This window comes from Ornithorhynchus anatinus, chromosome X2 (assembly GCF_004115215.2).
Source record: "Ornithorhynchus anatinus isolate Pmale09 chromosome X2, mOrnAna1.pri.v4, whole genome shotgun sequence".
NCBI classification, from domain to species: Eukaryota; Metazoa; Chordata; class Mammalia; order Monotremata; family Ornithorhynchidae; genus Ornithorhynchus; species Ornithorhynchus anatinus.
Genome location: NC_041750.1, coordinates 9,649,669 through 9,669,541, shown reverse-complemented (window position 1 = coordinate 9,669,541; position 19,873 = coordinate 9,649,669). Strand labels below are relative to the sequence as shown.

Genomic DNA, 19,873 nt, shown 5'->3' with positions numbered 1-19,873 from the left:
AGACGACCCTCGCCCACTGACGGGCTCACTTTCCCCGCGCTGGGTCCCCGGGAGGGCGCGTTGCACCGGGGACGGAGGCGGGACACCCCCCGACACCTCCACATGTTGGCTACACGGAGCCCACGGGTTATTTCCATAACAGAGCCAACGACGGGGCGGAGACGGAGAGGGGAAGCCCTGGCCCGGCCCGGTCCGAGCCGGTCCGGCCCCTGCTACCGGTCACTTGGCCAGAGCAGCCACCGGCCCGCCGGACCTGTGCTCCCCCCTCCCGAAGGTAGCCCTCGAGGGCGATGCCGCCGGCCGGGGGAGCTAAGTCCAGCTTCAGGTGGCGGTGGCCGAGGAGGCCGTGCCGGTTCAACACCACGGGTCGCGGGAGGCGAAGGTGGCACCGGGGAATTGACGCAGAGGGGAGCTCCCAGACTCGGGTCGAAAGCGTCAGGTCCGTGGGAACCGCTTAAACCCGGCTTCCCTCCCTCCGACTGGTAGCTTTGGCGAGAGGGGCCTACGTCCCTGAAGCCGGGAGCAAAGGTGGAGCGGGCGCCGCCTCCACCACCCCCCCCCCCCCCCCCCCGCTGTCTTCACTTCTTCCTACGCCCCCAGCGTCGCCAGCCCTTCTTTCTGTCATTTCCTTTAGGGAGTCTGTCCTCGGACGGGGTGACAAAAACAGGAGGGAGGGATTGGGACGCCCCCCCCCGACCCCCCCCCCGGAGCAAGGCTCCAAATCTAAGCGAGAGGGAGGAGGCTCTGAGAAGGCCCCAGGCACCCACCCCGGATATAGGTTTCGACTCCCTTCTTAATGCAGCTCAGAGAGCAGGGGCCTTGGTCCTCCTGAAACCGCCTGGAAACGGCCAGGGTGGCACAAGATCTCAATGAGATCCTGATCCTAAGCTTAATACAGGGAAGTCTCTCCCATCTCGATATTTGTCTTAGGGAGGGCGAGGAGAAAGGGGAGAAGAGAGGAGGCTGTACTCTCAGTTGGATAAATCCTTCTCCATAGTACTGAAACCATGACCCCACCCCCCACCCCCGAGAAAGACAGGGAAGACTCGTGGGTGAGGGAGCCAGCTGAGTTGGGGCTAGAAAGCGCTGTAGGACCACGATCTTCTCTGCAACCTTTATTCGCTTGAATAAGTAATAATTTACTAAAGAGGCACAGGGTGTTGGGGAAGACCAGAGGAGTGTGGAAAGAGGAAACGAAGGGGGCAAGAAGGTGACGGGCCCGGGGAGGAGACGGCTCCCTTCTATCCCACCTCTTATTCACAAAGGGGGACCCAGCGCAGGCTGACAGCAGGGACAAGGCCGGCTCTACAGCTGCCAACCCCTCCCCCTGGACTCACGGTGGCAGCCGCTGCCGTTGCCGCTGGAAGATTGATGGTGGGAACCATCTAGTACCTCCCTTGCTTGGGGCTCTTTGCCGGGAGCCTCCCCCAGGGACTGGGGTCCGCAGAGTTCTTGTACAGCTGGGACTTGTTCTTATACAGCACCATGAGGAGGCCCCCGTCTCTCCCAGGCCCCGGGGAGAGCTGCTCAGGCCAAATGAGCAGAGGGCACAAGCGTGTCATGTCACCAGGGTTAGGGGCAGGAAGAGGAAAGCAAGGGGTGGGGAGGGTGGACTGAAGTGTCCCTTGGCCCCTTGCCTGGTTCCCTCAGGACATCACCACAGGAGGCTAGGCAAGTAGTAAGGGTGGGAGAAAGCAGGGTTGTGCGGGAGGGGAGGCTGCAGCTTCCAATTTTAGGGATTACTGCTGCTATTCCTTCTTCTTTGCACGCCCCTTCTTGCTCTGCATCTCAATGATCTTCTGGGACTGGAGCTTGAGAGCAGCTCGGGTCATCACCTCCCGCTGATCATCCCCACTGTCCTCATCTTTTGGGAAGAATGTGGGATGAAAGAGCAGAAGAAACTTGGATGGAGGAGAGAACCTCAAGGCTTTGGGGACCCTCTAGGAAAAGGAGGGTAGTACAGACGCTCTGCCCCAACCTGGGAGGCATCTTGCCTCAGTTCACTCTCCAAGCCTCTGAGCCTAATTCTCATTCTCACACTCTCCTCCCTCCCTTCCTCTTTCCTCCCTCCCCTTCCCTCCCCACACTCCTGCCCCTTTCCTCCCCCTCTCCCTCCCCCTTCTCTCCCTCCACCCTCCTTCCTTCCCTCCCTCTCCTAGGGAGTCAGGTCAGGGTGAACAGAAGTCTAAGGCCCCACGGAGCCACGACTTACCAAATAACTTGTCCTGGGGCTGTTCTTTGTCAAAAGTGATACGAACATTGCAGGGGGGCAGCTTCCCTTCCAGACTGTTCTGGAACTGGGGTGACGACAAGGGAAAGGAGATTTGGAGGTCAGAGGAGGAACAGGGAGCTGGCCAGTAGTGAAGCGACCAGGGAAGGGAAAGGGTATTAAGGGCCAAGGCGGGGGCTGAGGTCAGGGGCTGAGCAGAATCTCATGACCCCTGCCCTAGGCAGAAAGCGTTCTAGGCAGCTGCCATTATGCTCCTTGCAGGGCCTCTGCTGCCAATGTGGAAAGTGCTCTGCCCACCCCTCTTCGATAGGTGACACAGTCCACAGGAGAAGATGGGCACTTAGAAATCACCTGAACCAACAGCAGCTCTGCCCCCACCTCTGTGGGCATGCCTTTTCTGAGCCCCTTCTCCATTCAGCCCCTGCCCCGTCATCCAGCTCGCCTCAAGCCCTGCTCACCTCCTCTTCAGAAATCTGCTTCAACATTTCGCCTATGTCCTGCCCCTCCAGCTGGTGCAGAATCTTCATGATCTTCTTCTCTATCTGGGACAGCTGGTATAGGATGTGGTCATTAGTATCCGGGTCCGGCTCCACTTCAGAGTCAGGGCCGGGTTCCTGGTGGGAAAGAGGCAATGGGGCTAAATGGAGAGCCACTGAACTGGGCAAGGGTGGGGTGCGCTGGCTGGTGATGGCCCCCTGAATCCTAACCAATCCTTCTCTGCCTCCCAGCCCATCTTGGGGCCCTGAGATACATCCTCTGAGCAGGAGCTGGAGAAGAGACTGTCCCTTCTTTCCCACTATCCCACCCCTCTTCTGAACAACAAACTCAAAGACTTGGCTTTTTTCAGAGAAAGCTCTGTTCCATTGCTAAGGGTGTCCCTACAGTACCTCTGGCCTATGGACATAGGATGGGAGAGAGTCAGTGAAGAAACAGGGCGGGAGAAACTGAAACCCAGGGAGACTTGAGGTACCCCAGCTGTCGCCCGGCCGGGGCCCAGGCAGGAACAGAATCCACAGGCCCTCATAATGACAAAAAATAATGACTGTGATATCTGTTAACTGCTTACAGTGTACCGAGCCCTGCACTAAGCACTGGGGGAAGATACGATCTGACCATATCAGACACAGTCCCCTCACGCAAATGGGGCTCTCGGTCTAAGGGGATTTAATCCCCATTTTACAGCAGAAGAAATTGAGGCCCAGAGGAGTTGAATGACTTGCCCCAGGTCCTCCAGCAGGCAGGTGGTGGAGCCAGACTTAGAACCCAGGCCCAGGCTCTTTCCACTGGACCATACGTCTTCATCTCACACAACAAACCTGCTGTTCACAATGCTACCGCCAGAAACAGGCTAACTCCTAGCTCCAAGCCCTGGGCTCAGAGGGATAGAGGTGGGAGGTGGTTTCTTGAGCAGGGGGTGGAAGTATGTGTGGATGGAGCCAACTGAGGGAACTGCTTGTACAAGGCAGCTGGACTGCTGGAGAAGAGGGTGGGGGAGATCCCAAAGGCCTTTATGAAGGGGGGTGGGGAGGGTCCCTGGGTTGGTTGGGGAAGGGGGAGGCAAGGTCCCCCTCTTACAATGGTGATGTGCTGCAGCCTGCAGGACAGATGCTCCACGCTGGCCTTTGCCATCATCAGCATCTGCATCATCCGCTCCATGCGTTTCCGGGCCTGGTTGCGCCGATTCTCCTCTGCCTGCAGCTGCTGCTTCAAGTCTGCCAGCAGCTGATTCCTCCTAGGGGAGGGAAGCAGGGAGGAGTAGGAGGTACTGAAGAGGAACCTCCTACTCCTCCTGGAGCTGGAAGGGATGGGGCAGATTGGGTAGAGGGTGGGTACCTTCTAGGAATGGCTAGGTAGGTGGGCGGGCAGGCTAGCAGGCTGTTATGGGCCCGAGTCAGGGGACGGGGGCACTGCCTTGGCTCCCCTTCCAGCTCACCTGGCCACCTGGGCCTCCCCTTTGAACTTGAGGTCCTGGAGCTCCTGCTGCTTCTGCTGTTTTTTCTTCTTAAGCTGAACCAGCAACTCCTCATTTTCTTCCTTCAAAACCTCCAGGTGACTAAAGACGTCTCCCTGGGTCAGGAACTGCTTCAGGACCATCTGGGCCAGGGAAGGGGGGGGAGGGGGAGGGGGAGAAGAAGTCATAACGGAGTTCGGAGCCTCTCCCTGGCAATAGGCCCCCAACATTTGCTCCAGGAACCAGCCTGCTTGCAGGGAGCAGGGTAAAATAAAGCACCTCATCTTCAGCTCATGAACCACAACAGCAACAGGCAGGGAACATGTCTGTCAACTCTATCGTACTGTCCTCTCCTAACTGCTTAGTACAGTGCTCTGCACAAAGTAAGTGCTCAGTAAATACCATTGATGATTGGGTTGGGTTGGCGGACTGCGGGTCTTCAAAAGGATTATTCCCAAGCCATAGCAGCAGTGTGGAACACCTAGGAATCCCTATAGTTTTTTTTGTGTGTGTATGTGTGAGAGAGAGAGAGTGTGTGTGTTTGGGGGGGTGTTCTTTGTTAGGGCGTCTGCCCTTGGGCAGAAGGGAGGTGGTGTGCATTTGTGTGTCAATCTATTTCTGTGCGTCTCTGTGTTCAGGTGAGTATGCCTTTACCTCAGAGTGTGTACCTGTCTCTCTGTGTGTGCATAGTATGGTCAGGATGGCAGATCCCACATTAGCCACTTCAGTCTCACAACAGTCATAGGTGAACTTCCCTGTAGGTGCTGTCTTCTTCGAGTACGACCTATCTAGAAGGAAGCTCTTGAAGAGCGTGTGTTTGCATTACATATTTTGGAGAGAATGCCATGGAGGAATTAGGGAACGTTCTTCTGACAATGCGCATCTGTCTGTGATACAGTGCAGTGCAGTCAGAAGAGAGGGATTTGTGCAAGTGCATGATGCCAACTGAGGTGTGAGGATTACAGTGTGAGTTTTAATGAATATGAGGTTCTTCAGGAATGCAGTCCTGGCATTAGAGGAGAGATAGAGAGTGTAAGAGAGAGAGAGAACAAGAAAGCGAGAGAGCAAGAGAATCTGTCAGGCCAGAGTCCTAGACATTAATGCCTCCATCGTGGGAACACCCCTCTTCCTCCTCCTACCCCCAAAAGAGTCCCCCGCTCTGGGACAGGAGGGGGAGAACTAGTAGGAATTCCCTTATATGTCCCAAGGTCAGGAACCCATAGGGAACACAACTTTTGCAACACCCTCAGAGTGTAGCTCTGTTCTGTGTGTGTCCTTGCATCTGTGTCTCTGGGTCAGTTTGTTTTTTGAGTGTCTCAATCTGTGCGGATCCCTGGATCTCGGTCAGAGTGTCGTGTGTGAGTGTGTGCATTTGTCGGTGTAGGTGTGCCCATGTTGTACAGGTGTTATTTCTTTGCCCCTGGGTCTGGGTCAGTGTGTGTCTGTGTCAGAGGGTGTGTCCTTGTGCCTGCCTGTGCCTTTGATTTTGTCAGTGTGAGTGTGTAGGGGGGTGTAGGTGTCCCTGGGGCTGTGCTTAAATATTTGTATTCTGCAGCCCTGTAGAGCTCGCTCTCTCTGTGGCTTCAGCCATCTCTCTCCCCAGCTGGTGTGGCCCAAGAGAGAGAAGTCTGAGGAAGCAGCGGGGAAGCCTATGTTTTGTGTGGTGAGCAATTGTCCAGGTAACAGTTCTGACTCAGTAACAGTGAGGCCCAAGTAGATTCTGGGGCAGGCAAGGGAGTGGGGTCCACAGGTTGAAAGCAAGGAGATATTTGGCTCAGACTGAACAGTGGAGATGCATCCCTGCTCCGCTGCACTAGGGACAAGCGAAAGAGGGAGGGAGATTTTCGGCTGCACCAGAGTGGTCTCGGGGCGAGCTAGTCCGGCCACGGTGTCGATGGCCGGTGGCTGCTGCTGCTGAGAGAGAGAGGCTGGGTAGCCTCTCCTCCCCAGCTGCTCCTCCCTGCTGCTGGGCCCCACCTCCACAGTTGCCATGCTTGAGGTGCCCTGGTCGAAAGGGAGAACCTCGTGGAATGGAACCCCTAAAGTGGAACATCTGGTCACCTTCCATGGGACTCCTGGGTTCCCTTCCCAGGACAGGTGGTCCTGACTGTGGCCATGGGTTCCTAAGAGTCAGGACACCCAAATCTGCTCCAGCTCATGGGAGAGGGGGTGGGGGGCAGGGATCCCCAACCCAGGAGGCTACTTACCTGGGCGTCAGGAATCCCAGTGGCCTCTCTGACTACCTCGAAAGCCTGCTCCATCTGGACCAGCCACTCCTCCTTCTCCTCTTCAGGCTGGGAAACTTGGGAATCGCTGGTGGTAAGCTCCTCCACTGGGATAGGGATGTTGTCCCGCTGGGCCTGAAGAGAGAGTTACCAGTCGGGGAACAGAAGGCATCAGTCAGCTCCAGGCAATGGGCCTGAGCTCTGGGGAGTTCAATCATTCATTCATTCATTCAATCAATCGCCTTTGAGTGCTTTCTGTGTGCAGAACCCTGTACTAAGCACTTGGAAAATACATTACAGCAATATTCCAGGAGCACTGCGGGGTGACATATGCCCAGTCAGAGGTGCCAACCCTGGGGAGGAGGGGTGGTGGGGGACATTGCCCTCTTGGAATTGGCACTGTGAGAGTGAAGTCACTAGCTTTTGGGGCTGTGTGCCCCTATACCTCTTGGTAAGAAGGGGGCTGGCCAGAAGCTGACTTCGGCAATGGGCACTTGCACAAGGCCTTGCTCGCCCTTGAGTCAACAAGCAAAGAGGCTGGACCCTAAGCTCCAACCCTGGGGTGGGGGCATGGGGGAGAAGGGAGTGGGGGTGGGGGTGTGTGTCCACCTCCCCAGGACTATAAACATCCTCTTCCCTTCACATCAAGCAAAATCTCCTTCATTCATTTATTCATTCATTCATATATACTGTACTATGCGCTTGGGAGAGTACAGTACAGTAGAATTGGTAGGCATGATCCCTGGCCACAAGAAGGTTACAGTCTAGAGGACTGCCCATTGGTTCAAAGCTCTCCCCCAGCTCTCTCCTTCTTCATATCTGCTCTCCCCCACCCCCACCACCACCCCCGGCAACTCTCCACTCCTCCCAAGCAAACCTTTCTTCTCTCTGTCCCTCTTACCTCTCCTCACTCCGATCCCTTGCTTACACCCATCTCCCTACCTGAAACACCCTCCCGTTTCAAGACTGCCAGATCACAATTTTCCCCAGCTTCAAACCTTCCCAAAATTCCCCTTCCTCCAGGAAGAGTTCCCTGATTAATTTCCTTCTTCTCAGACCGGATCATTCCAACTGCCGCCTCAGCGCTTATGTACTCACAGCTACCCGGAGCGCTTCTGTAACTAGCGGGTTACACGCTCTACTATTTACGCACATATTTATCCACCTCTCCATTTATCACAAGTGATAACAAGTGATCTCTATTTTACCTCCTAGCTGCACATCATATCTTCCCCGACCGTAAGGTCCTTGTGGGCAGGGATGGTGTCTATCGGCTCTACTGCACTGCTCCTCTCCCAAGCGCTTAGTACAGGGCTCTGCACGCAGTAAACCCTCAATAAATCCCACCGATTGAGTGACTGATTGGCTGATTGCTAGTCTTAGAAGTCTGGAATTCCTGGCTCTGCCAATGGCTTCTGCCAAAAGTGAGTCCCAAGTCTAGCAAGGCAAATGACAAGGAAGCTTCAGTTGAGGGCAGAGGGAGTGAGCTGTGGGGACCCCACTTTGGCTGGGGTGCTTCCCACCCTCCTCACCCCGAGGCTCAGCCTCTGACCTTGAGCCTCCAGACCGTAACTCAACCGAGGACTCCGTCTCCCCTCGTCCCCAGATCCCCAGGTTGTGCCACCCAGCACTAGCTCTGCCCTACCTTTTTCTCTAGCCGCTCGTTCTGAATCTTCCTCTCCTCGGCCTGCTTCTTGTAGTCATTCAGATCCTTCTCCTGCTGTTTCCGACTGAGGTACACGGTTTCTTCTAAATCCTGCAACTGGGCCTGGAAAACAGGGAGAGGTCACTGAGAGGTGAGGTTCGGGTCGTTTCCCTGTCCTGAGGCCCCTGGGGGATGGGACTCAGGCACTTGGGGTGGGGACGGGGTGCAGGGAGCAAAGATGGATCCCTCCAAGTCCTTCCTGGGCAGACAGGAAGCTGGGACCGTGACCTGGCGTGGGTAGGGTGGGGCAGTGTGCTGGATCCCGGCCCCAGTCTGTACCCTGGCTGAGTTTCGGTTGGCCTGGGCCTTGTGCTTTATCCCATCCAGGGTGGTGCAATCCTGCTGCAGACGGATGACCTCCGCTTCCACGCTGTTCAGCTTCCCCTGGAAGGTCAGTCTTTCCTCCTGGGGCACAGGGGAGCAGAGAAAGACGCCGGTGACTGACGAGCTCAGCTGGGGGTTGGGCGGAGGTCAGACGGCCTGCAGACCCTGCGCCACAGTGCTCCCATGGCCTCTTGTGAGTTCCAGGCTGAGCTGCACCTCATTTTCATTGCTCTTTAAAAAGCAAAAGGCACAGCCAGCTTCCCACCCCCAACCCTTTAGCCCATTTCTTCAGCCATGGTTCTTCTCTCCATGGTGTCCCCAGTATCTGCTGTTCTTCCCCCTGTGATTCTGACCCCAACAGTTCTCCCACAGCCATTTCTAGCACTCCCCATTCCACTCCTCCTCCGATGCTCCCCAGCCCTGTAGGTAGAAGGGCAAGGGGAAAGGCAAGAGCCAAGGCCCGGTTCAAGGAGGTTGTGGAGGGGTGGGGGGTGAGAGCAGAAAACAGGTGAGGTGACAGGAGAGAGAAACAAAGGGAGGGACCCACCTGCATGTGTGCCTTCAGCTGATGGTAGAATTTGGTAATGTGTTTGGCTTCCTCCATCTTGTACCTAGTCTTCTCCAGCTGATTCTCCAAGTCGCGAAGGACCTGAGGGGGGTGGGGAGGCAGTTAGGGGCAAACTGGGTCCAACTGCCACCAATGCCAGGCCTGGCCCTGCCCTCCAGGGGTCCAGCCTCACCTTGTTCTCCTCAGTACTTTCATTCTGGGTAGCTTGCAGGTCCACGGTCTCCTGCAGCTTCATCTGATATTGCAGCTCGAGCTCCTGCAGGTACTGATGGCGGAGCTCCACCTGGTACTTCAAGGTATTTAGCTGCTTGACTTTCTTGCACAGCCGGAGGTCCATCAACTCTAAGACTGCCTGTTAGGGGAAGAGGGGAGAGCAGGGAATGGGACTGAGCTCCATGGGGGCTGGGGTCATGGGGGTTCAGAGGGCAGGATGGGTGACAGCCAGGGGCTGGGAGTTTGGCTCTGGGGGGCTCACTTGCTGGCCACTGTGGGCCACTGTGGGGACAGGGCTGGGGAAAGGCCAGGGGCACCCTCACCTTTCCTTTCTTGCTCCTCAGGGACACGTTCTCTGCCCGCTGCTCCGGAAACAGCTTCCTCATGATGTGTTCATCCCCCTGGGCAACGAGAGAGGTCATTCCCCTCCACCCCCTGACCAGATCACGGTGTCCCACCAGGCGGAAAGGGCAGTGGCCAGGCAGGGAGTCAGGACGCTTGAGTTCTACAACAGCGACCTTGAGCCAGGACTGGCTTCAGAAGGTAAGCAAAGGAAGCAGAGCCTCGGGACCCCTTGTGGAAGGGGTGGCGGGGCTTGAAAATTTGAAAGCACTTAGCCTCTGTCTGACTCAGCTCCTGTCACTAAGTCCCATGGCTCAGAAGCTGTGCTTGTGTGAAATAGGGCCTGGGAAAATAATTCAATGGCTCAGGAGTCCCCGTTCCCCTCCCCCGCCCAGGAGAAACCCTGTAGGTTCAGGTGGGCTTCCTCATGTGGCATCACGATTTTGTGCTGGGTACCCGCAGCCCAACACACACAGCTTCCTATGTGCCAAGGTGTCAGGTATCCACAACCGGGGTCGGGGGGGAGCGCACGATGTTTTTTTTCCCCACCTAGGGAAGGCCAAGTATCTGAAGCGGGACCTGCCTTAGGTTGATGACCCTTCTACCCCCGTCCACCAAACCGCCTCAGGAGGCCAGTTTCTCTGGGCCTGCTCTGCTCCTCTCTTCCCTTCCCAAGGGTCCAGTTAATCCTCCGGACCCAAGGGTGTCCAGCCTCCAGACTTGCCTGGCTGCTAGAACCTGTCTCAAAGACCTCAAGGCAATCCTGCTGGCATTCCCGCCTAGGAGAGATGGACATCACTGAGGGAAGGCTGGGGGGAAATACCCTTTGGGTGCTTGGTATTCCCCCTACCCTCAGCCTCACAGCATTTGAGGTATATAACCTTATGTATTTATATTCACGTCTGTCTCCCCCTCTAGAGCATGTGCTCGTTTGGGGCATCTCTGACGTATTGCACTCTCCCAAACACTTAGTACAGTGCTCTGCACATGGTAAGTGCTCAATAAATACCATTATTTGAAGCACCGTTGATTGGAAAGGAGGGCCAGAGGCTGAGGGCACCCTGGCCCCATCTTGAGAATGAGTTGGGGGCCAATTTGAGCAAAGCATACTTCCTTAGCCCTCGCCTTCAGAGCATCACTCCCTCCTGGGGCAGGAAGCAACCCCAGGAGCCCTTGCCCCTGGTACTTCCGCCCTAGCCGGGGGCAAACAGACCAGGGTTTCAGGGCCGTCAGGATGATTTAAAGATGCAGAGAATTGGCAGGGCCATGAACTCGGCTGGAAGCAGATTCCCAGAGGAGCGGAGAGCAAATTCCTCGGCACCGGCTGTCTGGGAATCTCCCCACGGGTCCCCAGCCTGGCCATGTCACCAGACAGCCCGGCTCTGTGGGACCCAATTAGGACCTGCCGCTCCACTGAACGCAACACAGCCCCCACTCCCAAGCCTCAGGCGGCCGTGGGGGACGCTTGATCAGGTTACCGGCCCGGCCGAGGGGTTGGAGTGGGGGGAGGGTAGAAGGAGGGGGGTTTGAACTTTTGGTCCTCTCTGCGCAGAGGTTCAGTGAAGCATGGGGAATGGGAGGCGGGCACACATCCCACGTGGGGCCCTGGCAGAGTCCTGAGCCCCCATGCCCTGCGTGTTTCTCCCTTCCCCCCTGAACCTACAGGAGCTAAGTCACCGTTCCGCTCGCCCAGACCAAAAGTAGAGGTGGCGCAGAAGCCCGCATCCCCAACCTTTAGAACGCTGGGGAGGTTGTGGCGGTTTGTTACCAAGGACTGTTTGCCAGGGGCCACGCCAGGACTGCCCCCTCCACCTTCTGTTTTAGCAGTTAGATTTTTGACTGTTGCTATTTGAATCATTGAACTTGTTTTCCTTGGATTTGTGGGTTATTCCTCTAGACTGGGAGTCCCTCGTGGAAAAGAACCTGGGTTTGGTGATTGCCGGGGATTCAGTTTGGGGCTGGGCACATTGTAAGTGCTTACTGGGCGTAGCAATGATTTCCAGTGCTGTGCTAGCACTCGGGCCAGCCCCTCCCCCTGGCCCCAGGCCCAGTCCTCACCATGAGCAGGCTCCCTAGTTTCTTGCGCATCTTCCTATTCTTCTGGTGCAGGTACTCGATCAGTTCCTTGTTCTTTTCCATCATCCATTCTGTGCCTTCCAAGGAGGCCTTCTGGTCCTCTTCTGAGGGCCAATCAAAAGAGTTGGTGAAGGCGTGCAGCCCAGACATGGAGAAAGGACTGCTTCGAGGGAGGGAGCCACCCCTTCACAGCCAGCGTGGCCCCAAACCCACACAAAGAGACCACCATCCAGGGGGCCCTTACCCTTGACACCTTGGGCAGGGCCAGGACCCAGGCACAGGGCTTGGGCAGGGCAGAGATGGAAGAGAATGGGTCAGGTGGTTGCAGGGTATGCAAATACATGGATAGAGGGGAGAATGCATTCAGAATAATAATAATTGTGGTATTTGTTAAGTGCTTACTGTGTGCTAGGCACTGTACTAAGCACCGAGGTGGATACAAGCAAATCGGGTTGGACACAGTCTCTGTCCCACATGGGGCTCATAGTCTCAACCCCCATTTTACAGATCAGGTAACTGAGGCACAGAGAAGTGAAGTGACTTGCCCAAGGTCACACAGCAGACAAGTGGCGGATCCAGGATTGTGTGACCACGTGCACGGGGCGTCTGAGGGGTGTGTATCCATAAATACTATTATTAGTATAGTATTTAAGCGCAAACTCTGTGTCAAGCACTGTTCTAGGCGCTGGGGTAGATACAAGTTAATCAGGTCAGACAGCACCCCTGTCCCACACGGTGCTCACAGCCTAACAAGAAGGGAGAATAGGCTAAGTGAATTCCCCTTTTACAGATGAGGAAACTGAGGCTCAGAGAAGTGGACTTGCCCAACGACACATAGCAAGGAGCTGGCAGAGCTGGGATTAGAACCTAGGTCCCCTGGCTCTCAGGCCTGTGCTTTATCTACTAGGCCACACTTATATCCTCATATCTGTGGAAACGAATGGATGGGTGTGATGAGAGGGTGGGAATGGGTGGGAAGCAGTGGGCAGCAGTGGGAGTGAGAGAGAGAATTTCTCCTCCTGGATTGTGGGCCCCGCCGGCCCCCCAGAACAATCCCTTGCCAGACCACTGCCAACTGGCCACTTGATAGTCACCATGAAGCTCTGTGGCCTAGAATGGAAAGAGCAGAGGACTGGGAGGCAGGAGACTCAGATTCGAATCCTGGCTCTGCCACCTGCCTGTTGTGTGGTCATGAGCAAGTCATTTCACTTGGCTGTGCCTCAGTTTCCTCATCTGTAAAATGAGGATTAAATATCTGTTCTCCCTCCTCCTCAGGTTGGGAGCCCCATGTGGGATAAGGACTGCATTTGATTATATCTGCCCCAGAGCTTAGCACTTAACATATCACCTTTTTTATTATTATTATTATTGTTATTAGGAGAACAGAGGGGGAAGGAGGAAGGACTGGGGGAGATCCCAGAGCCAGACAGGCCTGTGTAAGGCCTCTTTCATGCAGGATTCTCCAAAATGGGGGCGGGATAGTACCATTGGCCCATGCAGTCCTGGGCTGAGGCCCTAGGGCAGCCTGAGCGTCAGGGAGCAAAAAGAATGCCCCCTCTTGCCCACCATTCCCCCCCCAGATGGTGGGGGAGCCAGGATTTCCTGGCTAACAGCTTGGGCAAACACCCAGGGGGAAAGGGGTGCACAGGGCAGGATGTAGGAAGCTCAAAGTTAGGGCCTCAGGCATAAGGCAAAAATTCTTCATTCCCCAACCAGGGCAGCAGGACATTTTGTGGGCCACTGGATTTGTGGAATCCATCTGCAGGGCTGGTGAAGGAAATGCGTGTGGGAGTGAGAGTGATATGGGGCCTGTACCAGACAAATGGAGCAGATACCATCTGTGGTTTAATAACCAGAACGATCTCTTCCCACCCTCAACCCCGCCATTCCCCATACTGGTCCCAGGTGTCCCCCTCTTCCCACATCCTCTCCCTCCTCTCATCTGCATCGCCCCCAGATCGCCAACTCCCAAGAAGGCCACTCATCACCTCATCCCAGTCACATGCGTTGCACCCCCTGCCTCTGCTCTTCCAAGATTCTAGTCCACTGGGGCCTGCGGAACCCCCCTAGGCTAACTCTCCAGTCCATCTTAACCTGTTCCTGGCCCACTCAGTCCTCTTCTCCTCGCTGTCACCGTCAACTCCCCTCTCATCCCTGGAGGGAGGGGGGGAGGAGGTTCACCTTCTCCCACTCTCCCTTTCATGGAAAAAAGGGGAGCGGTCAGCCTGTTCCTTGCCCCAGCCCCTCCACCTCACCCATTCCCTCTCTCACCTTCTCTTCATTTGAATCTCACCCTGTCCATCTTTACCACCCTCTGCAGCTTCAGGTGACTGTCATTTTTCACCCTGCTGGTCCCTCCCTCGATTTATGACTAACTTTGATGGCTTTCACTCCTTCCTACGCTCATTTAAGTGCTTGGGAGAGTTCGGTACAGTAGAATTGGTAGCCTTCAAATGCATTAGTAAGTTTAGTAACTTTCCCCATACTAAATCAGCCCTCTCTGGATCCCTCAGCCTATTGTCCCAACCTCCCTCTCCTCCCTTTCTTGTCCAAACTCCTTGAAGGAGTTGTCTCCACCAGCTGCCTTCCCCTTCTCTCCATCCAACTCTCTTTTTCCCCCACTAGAGTAAGGATTTCACCTCCATCACACCACCAAGGCACCACTCTCCAAGGTCACCAATGACTGCTCATAGTTAGAGCCAATAGATTCTATTCTGTCCTAGTTCTCCATGACCTCCCGGCTGCCTTTCACACTGTAAACCGCTCCCTTTTCCTCTGAATGCTATCAGATCTTGGTTTTGCTGACTCAGTCCTCTCCTGCTTCTCCTCCTTCCTCTCCAGCCACTCCTCCTGTTTCCTCTGCTGGCTCTTCTTCCACCTCTCATTCTTTCCCTGTCCCACAAGGCTCTGTGCTGAGTTCCTTGCTCTTTTCCTTCTACATTCACTTCCTTGGGGAACTCATCCACTCACTTGCCTTCAGCTCCCCTCTTTGATTCCTCCCTGACATTCTGCTCTTCTATCCTATTGCTAAAACTTGCCCATTATTCTACAAAAATGCTTTGAGGCTCTGGCCCTTCCTCTCTACCCATGCAGCCACTACCCTGGTTCAACCACTTATCATAATCCAACTGGACTACTGCATCAGCCTCCCCACTGGCCTCCATTTCAGCCTCTCCCCCCATTTCAGCCCACACTCCATGCTGCTGCCTGAATCACCTTCCTGAAACGTTGCTCAGTTCATCTCTCCCCTCTCCATAAGAGCCTCCAATGGTTGCCCAACTCCTCCTGCATCAGAGAAGAGTCCTTACCTTTAAGACTCTCCACCAGTGAGCACCATCGTACTTATTGACTCTCCTCATCCCCCTACTCTCCTGCTCACGCTCTTCGCTCCTCCTGCTGGATCCCGCTCTCGTCTCCTCTGACCTCTTGCTCACGCTGTCCCCAAGATCAGAAACTCCCTCCCCTCTTCACTTTCACACCCCTTCTAAAATCCCACATCCTCCAACAAGCCTTCCCCAACTATCAGCACCCCACATCTTATCATCTTTTGGCCATCTCTTACATGTGTTCATTTATTTAGTCCCATCCTCACTACTTGTGTCCTTTTGTATATTCAAATGGACATTCTATTTTATATATCCTGATTCCACTGCTTGTGATTATTTCTATGTCTGTCTTCTCATGAGCGTGTAAGTTCCTTGTGGACAGGGAACATGTCTTATGCTTGAGCTTAGGACAGTGTATTGCATTCAGTGATCCTCCATAAATAGGATGGCTACTATTTTCACTGCAGTGATGAGAGGTTGGTTTGGTGAGATCTTTGGTCACAATTTAGCCAGGGAGTTTGCCTGATAGGCGACTGATGCCTGAAGCTGGTGGCTCTGTTCTTGCCTTCCTTCCCCACCCAGCTGCCCACCTGCCTGGACTCTGACCAGGGCACCGAGATCCCTTGGCCAACAGTAGAAAGGAAGGCCAGACATAGGAGTTGGCCCACTTTAACCAGTTGCCCAAGGCCATCTCCTGTGAAGGGCTCCTTGTGGCCCTTGAGGGGTTTCATTTTGGCCATCTGAGGGGTCCTCCGCAATTTCCTACCTCACTTCCACCAAGGCCACTGCTCAAAATCACCTTGGAGTGCTCAGGAAGGAAGGATCCATGGGGGGGGTGGGGGGGTGCAGATTGTGTGTATGTGCATGTTTGGGGGCAGGGCAGGGAGAGGGGGTTGTCTGTTCTCTATGGGGCAGGACTCTCAAGCCAAAGTTGTCTCCTACACTCCAAAACTTCATGTGCCCTTTCGGTGCGGCCAGGGCTATTTTTAGGTTGGAAAGAGCAGGAAGCCAGGGCGCTTCTGGGCTGTAAACTGGCCCTGGTTAGGGGAGGTTGGGGAAATTTTGTGATGCTCATGGTCAACCAGGAAAACATGCTGATGTCAGGGTCCCTGTGATTGGCTCAGAGGTGGGACCAGTGCCATTTGTCTCCCTAACAGAGAGCCAGGTCTATTCAGTCCAGTCACCACCAATGTGGGATGACCCTGGCAACCGGGTTTATCCCATATATGAATGTGGCTAAAAAGGAAACGTCCCCTGGAAAATTCCGTCGAAAATCATCTCACTTGCTAGTGTACAAAACATTCACAGTCTTAGACACTAACACACACCCACCTTCTCCGGTTCCGGCTGAGCTCAAGTACCTGTACCTCGGGGTCTCAGACTTGGACATCTCTTCCGACTCCAGCTCTGGGAGCTCCTCTGATGGTCCCTACACCAACCTTTATGAGAACGGCTGCACGCTGGGGCCCTTCCCGACCAAACACATGGCCTGCGCCTAGCTTACCAGAAGTGAGGGGGTGGGGGAGAGACCCCAAGACCAGAAGTCCCACTCAGGACAGGGGCTGGAACCTCTCTCCACCCATTCATCACTGGACCCACAAACTGCCTGGACTATTGACCAGGGAACCAAGGCCTGCAGAGGCCTCGAAGCCGGCTAAGGCTGAATGTCACCTTTCCTCCCTCCTCCGCCACCCGGGGGGCAGCCAGGACTTGGCCTCTCCCTCCCCTTTGGGCCTGCAAGCTGCTGAAACCCTGCTCTCTCCCTTGACACTGCAGCTGAGCCTGCAAAGGCCTTGAAGCCTGTGGAACTTCCCCTCCTCTCTCCCTCCATCCTACCCCACCCCCCAAGGGGCCTGCCTTCACAACTTTAGAAGCTGCAGTCCCCCAGGACCTGAGACTGGAAACGGCAGTTGACTACACTCATCCTCCCCCTCTCTCCAACCTCTTCAGACATAGGTAATGTCTGAGCAGGGCAACCCTAATGGCATGCAAACAGAACCTACCTTTCTCCTAACAATGCTAACTCGATATGACTTGTTATCCAAGTAAAGACTAGGGGAACTGGCTCTTCCTTCTTTTTGTGAGAATTCAGCATGGGAAGGTTGAAAAAAACTCAGAGGACAGAGTTAGGCAGTTTGGGGATTTGAATTTCCTTCTTCACACGTGCCTGCTGGCTGACTGGCAGTCTCTCTGAAGGAGCTGCTGCTGCCCAGGATTACCGGCAGCTCAGAACATTCCCCCCTTATTCCATCACCAAACAAGCAGCTGTGACTCAGTAGACAGAGCATAGGCTTGGGAGTCAGAGGTCGTGGGTTCTAATCTCAGCTCCGCCACTTGTCAGCTGTGTGACTTTGGGCAAGTCATTTCACTTTTCTGTGCCTCAGTTACCTGATCTGTAAAATGGGGATTAAGACTGTGAGCCCCTCGTGGGACAACCTGATTACCTTGTATCTCCCCCAGTGCTTAGAACAGTGCTTGGCACATGATAAGCACTTAACAAATACCTTCAGCATCATTATTATTATCACCAACTGGCCCAGAGTCTGGAGGCTGTCCCGAGGTCCCCTGGATGGGATGGAAATGGCTGAAAAGGAGATGTGTTGACTAGCTGGTCTCCTTTGCCCAGGCTCCTCAGATAGGTACTTACCATCAAGCATGCTCCAGGCAGATTCAGGCCCAAACCCAATTTTTCTACTGAAAATTATTTTCAAAGAATATGTTTTTCCCAAGCAGACACATCCACCATTCTGTCTATCCCCCATCACCTGAACATCAGCTGTCAAATGGGCAGATCCCCAGCCAGTAAGGAGGGAGACACAAGGGAGTCGGTAAGCTGAAACTGCAGCTTCACCTCCCAACCTGCTATTCCCAAAGTCAAACTGTGATGAAAAGTGCCACAAAATCTATTTACAAACCCCACTTTTGTTGGATTGAACTGCACATATATTAAGCAGCAGGTGGAGTCTATTTTTAAAGGATCACACTGCCTATCGTAGAACGTGTGTGTGTGTGTATTTGTGGGGCAGGGGGTGAGGCAGGCCCAAATGCCCAGCTGGAACCGTGTTTTGCCCCCCAACTGTCAAATTCAAGCCAAAATATCCACTTTGAGGTCATATATTTCCAGTTTGGCTGTCAACCTGGAGAAATTAACCCGATAATTACCAACTCTCCACTTCACTCTGGTGGAGTGTGGAAGCACCTAAGAAACAGAGTGCGTGTGTGTAAGGGTGAGAATGTGTGAGTGTGCACTGTTTTTGTGGGTGTGTGAATGCTTCTTCACTTCGCCTTCTGAAGCCTCAATAAAAAAAAATTAATTCTCCCCATGTCTACATTTCCTTATTTCTCCCCGTCCCCTTCTAGAGTTAGGTGATCTGGTGGCTAAGAGGTGATTTAATAACAGTCTTTGGGATTTTTACGAGGAGGATGACTAGATGGTTTCCACGTCCACAGAGGATCTGAGATCTCTGAGCTCTGTTCGCCCTCATCGTCATCCTTCTTCCTACAGCTTTCGACTCTGGCTGACTTACCCAGAAGTTGGATCTTCCTCTGCAATTCAGCGATTTGTTCGCGAAAGGAAGACTTCACTTTTGAAACTTTCACGGGCTCTGAAGTGCTGGCGACCCCCGAGCCGCCACGGGCTGCCATGAGACCCTCCTGATCTGGGAGACAGGAGATTCGGCTAGGGCTGAGAGTATCTAGAAAGGAGAAGGGGATGAGATTTGGAGTTGAAGGTGAACGGGGAAGGGGGAGAAAAAAAAACCGTTAGGAGGGGCGGAATGAGAGCATCTCGATGGAGTGGGGAATAAGACTTGGAGCTGAGGGAGAATGTGAATGGGGAGGTGAAAAACGTTAGGAGGGGAAGGATCCTGGGGTCATAGGCAGATCCACACTGGTTCTAGTGGCCGGAACTCCGGTGGGAACGGGACTCTTCTTCCTCTCCTCCCTAGCTTCACTCCCACCTCCTTGAACGAAGGCGGAGGCTGTTAGCATTTCCCGTTGCCAGGCAACCGCCTCCGCTCCTGGGGAAACGAGTCACGTTAGCCAACGAGCCCTTGTCATAGGCTGGGCTGGAGAGGAAGAAGGGAAAAGGGACCCAAAGCCCCGTTCCCGGGCCTTTCGAAAGGGAGGAGGAGAACAGCGGGCGGCTCCCCACTCAATCAAACGGTCCCGCGGCCCTTTTGGAGAGGTGACCTTTCGTCCTTACTGTCTGTGGGGGATTTTTTCGAAGTTTCTTCGTTCATAAACATCTTTCGGCCGGAGTTTTCCGCCACTCCTAAGATGGCGAGCCTCCGCCACCATTAACCGACAGACTCTGAGGCTCCGGCCCTAAAGGAGCCAAGATGTCCGTTGGGGGAAACGCTCGTCAGCCGCTTTCAAAATGGCGGCGCAGCCCCCCCGCCGCCCCCCCGCCGTTCTGGGCTTCCGGCGGTTGACTGACGGAAATGGGGTGCACCGGGCCATCCTCCCTTCCGCTTCCAGGTCCGGGCGGATCGCGAACGGCCGTCGGGAGCCCGAGCGGAGGGGCTGAGGGTGACCTTTGGCCCCGTCTCCTGGTCGCCTTTAGGTGCGTCGGGGAGGGGGGGCGAAGGGAACGAGGCTCATTCACTCCTCCCCCTCCCCCCACCCCCCCCCTCACTCCCCATTCCCAGCGGGAAAGGTCCATCCAGTTCCCGCGTGCGGCTGAGTTGGGAGCACAGCGCGGGATCCCGACCAGGAGGAAAGATTGAAATCTTTCCTCAAGACTTACTTCTCAACTAAGCGCATAGCCTTCACGCCCGCACCCGATCGGCCGGGAGGAGGGTGATGGCCCCAGTTTATTGCCTAGGAGATGGGCAAAAATCATCCGACGTGAGGGAAGGTGCGGGCGCCCACTCTTGGGGGGTCCGCCCCCCCCCTTTTTTTTCCCCCCTCTC

At 54.8% G+C, this 19,873-nt stretch overlaps 2 protein-coding genes across 4 annotated transcripts in view; one reads left to right on the top strand and one right to left on the bottom strand.

Moving 5' to 3' along the window:
- Positions 1 to 1,089: 1,089 nt before the first annotated feature.
- Positions 1,090 to 19,352, bottom strand: ODAD3 (outer dynein arm docking complex subunit 3). Of its 2 annotated transcripts, none has more exons than XM_029052740.2 (14): positions 19,165 to 19,352; positions 18,488 to 18,655; positions 11,617 to 11,738; positions 9,540 to 9,617; positions 9,176 to 9,355; positions 8,983 to 9,084; positions 8,391 to 8,516; positions 8,052 to 8,174; positions 6,389 to 6,541; positions 4,164 to 4,324; positions 3,806 to 3,962; positions 2,689 to 2,844; positions 2,213 to 2,297; positions 1,090 to 1,864 (listed from the first exon to the last, which is right to left on the bottom strand). In XM_029052740.2, exons 1-14 carry the CDS (start codon positions 19,205 to 19,207, stop codon positions 1,749 to 1,751), a joined length of 1,770 nt encoding a protein of 589 aa, XP_028908573.1. In that variant the 5' UTR covers positions 19,208 to 19,352; the 3' UTR covers positions 1,090 to 1,748. The 2 variants fall into 2 exon arrangements, with proteins under 2 accessions (XP_028908573.1, XP_028908572.1); XM_029052739.2 differs by lacking the exon at positions 19,165 to 19,352 and adding an exon at positions 18,851 to 18,965.
- Positions 18,941 to 19,873, top strand: part of PRKCSH (protein kinase C substrate 80K-H) — a 23,815-nt gene continuing 22,882 nt past the window's right edge. For both annotated transcript variants that reach the window (XM_029052742.1, XM_029052741.1), the window contains exons 1-2: positions 18,941 to 19,146; positions 19,440 to 19,524. The gene's annotated coding sequence lies outside the window, so the exon portion shown is untranslated. The remainder of the gene's footprint in view (positions 19,147 to 19,439; positions 19,525 to 19,873) is intronic.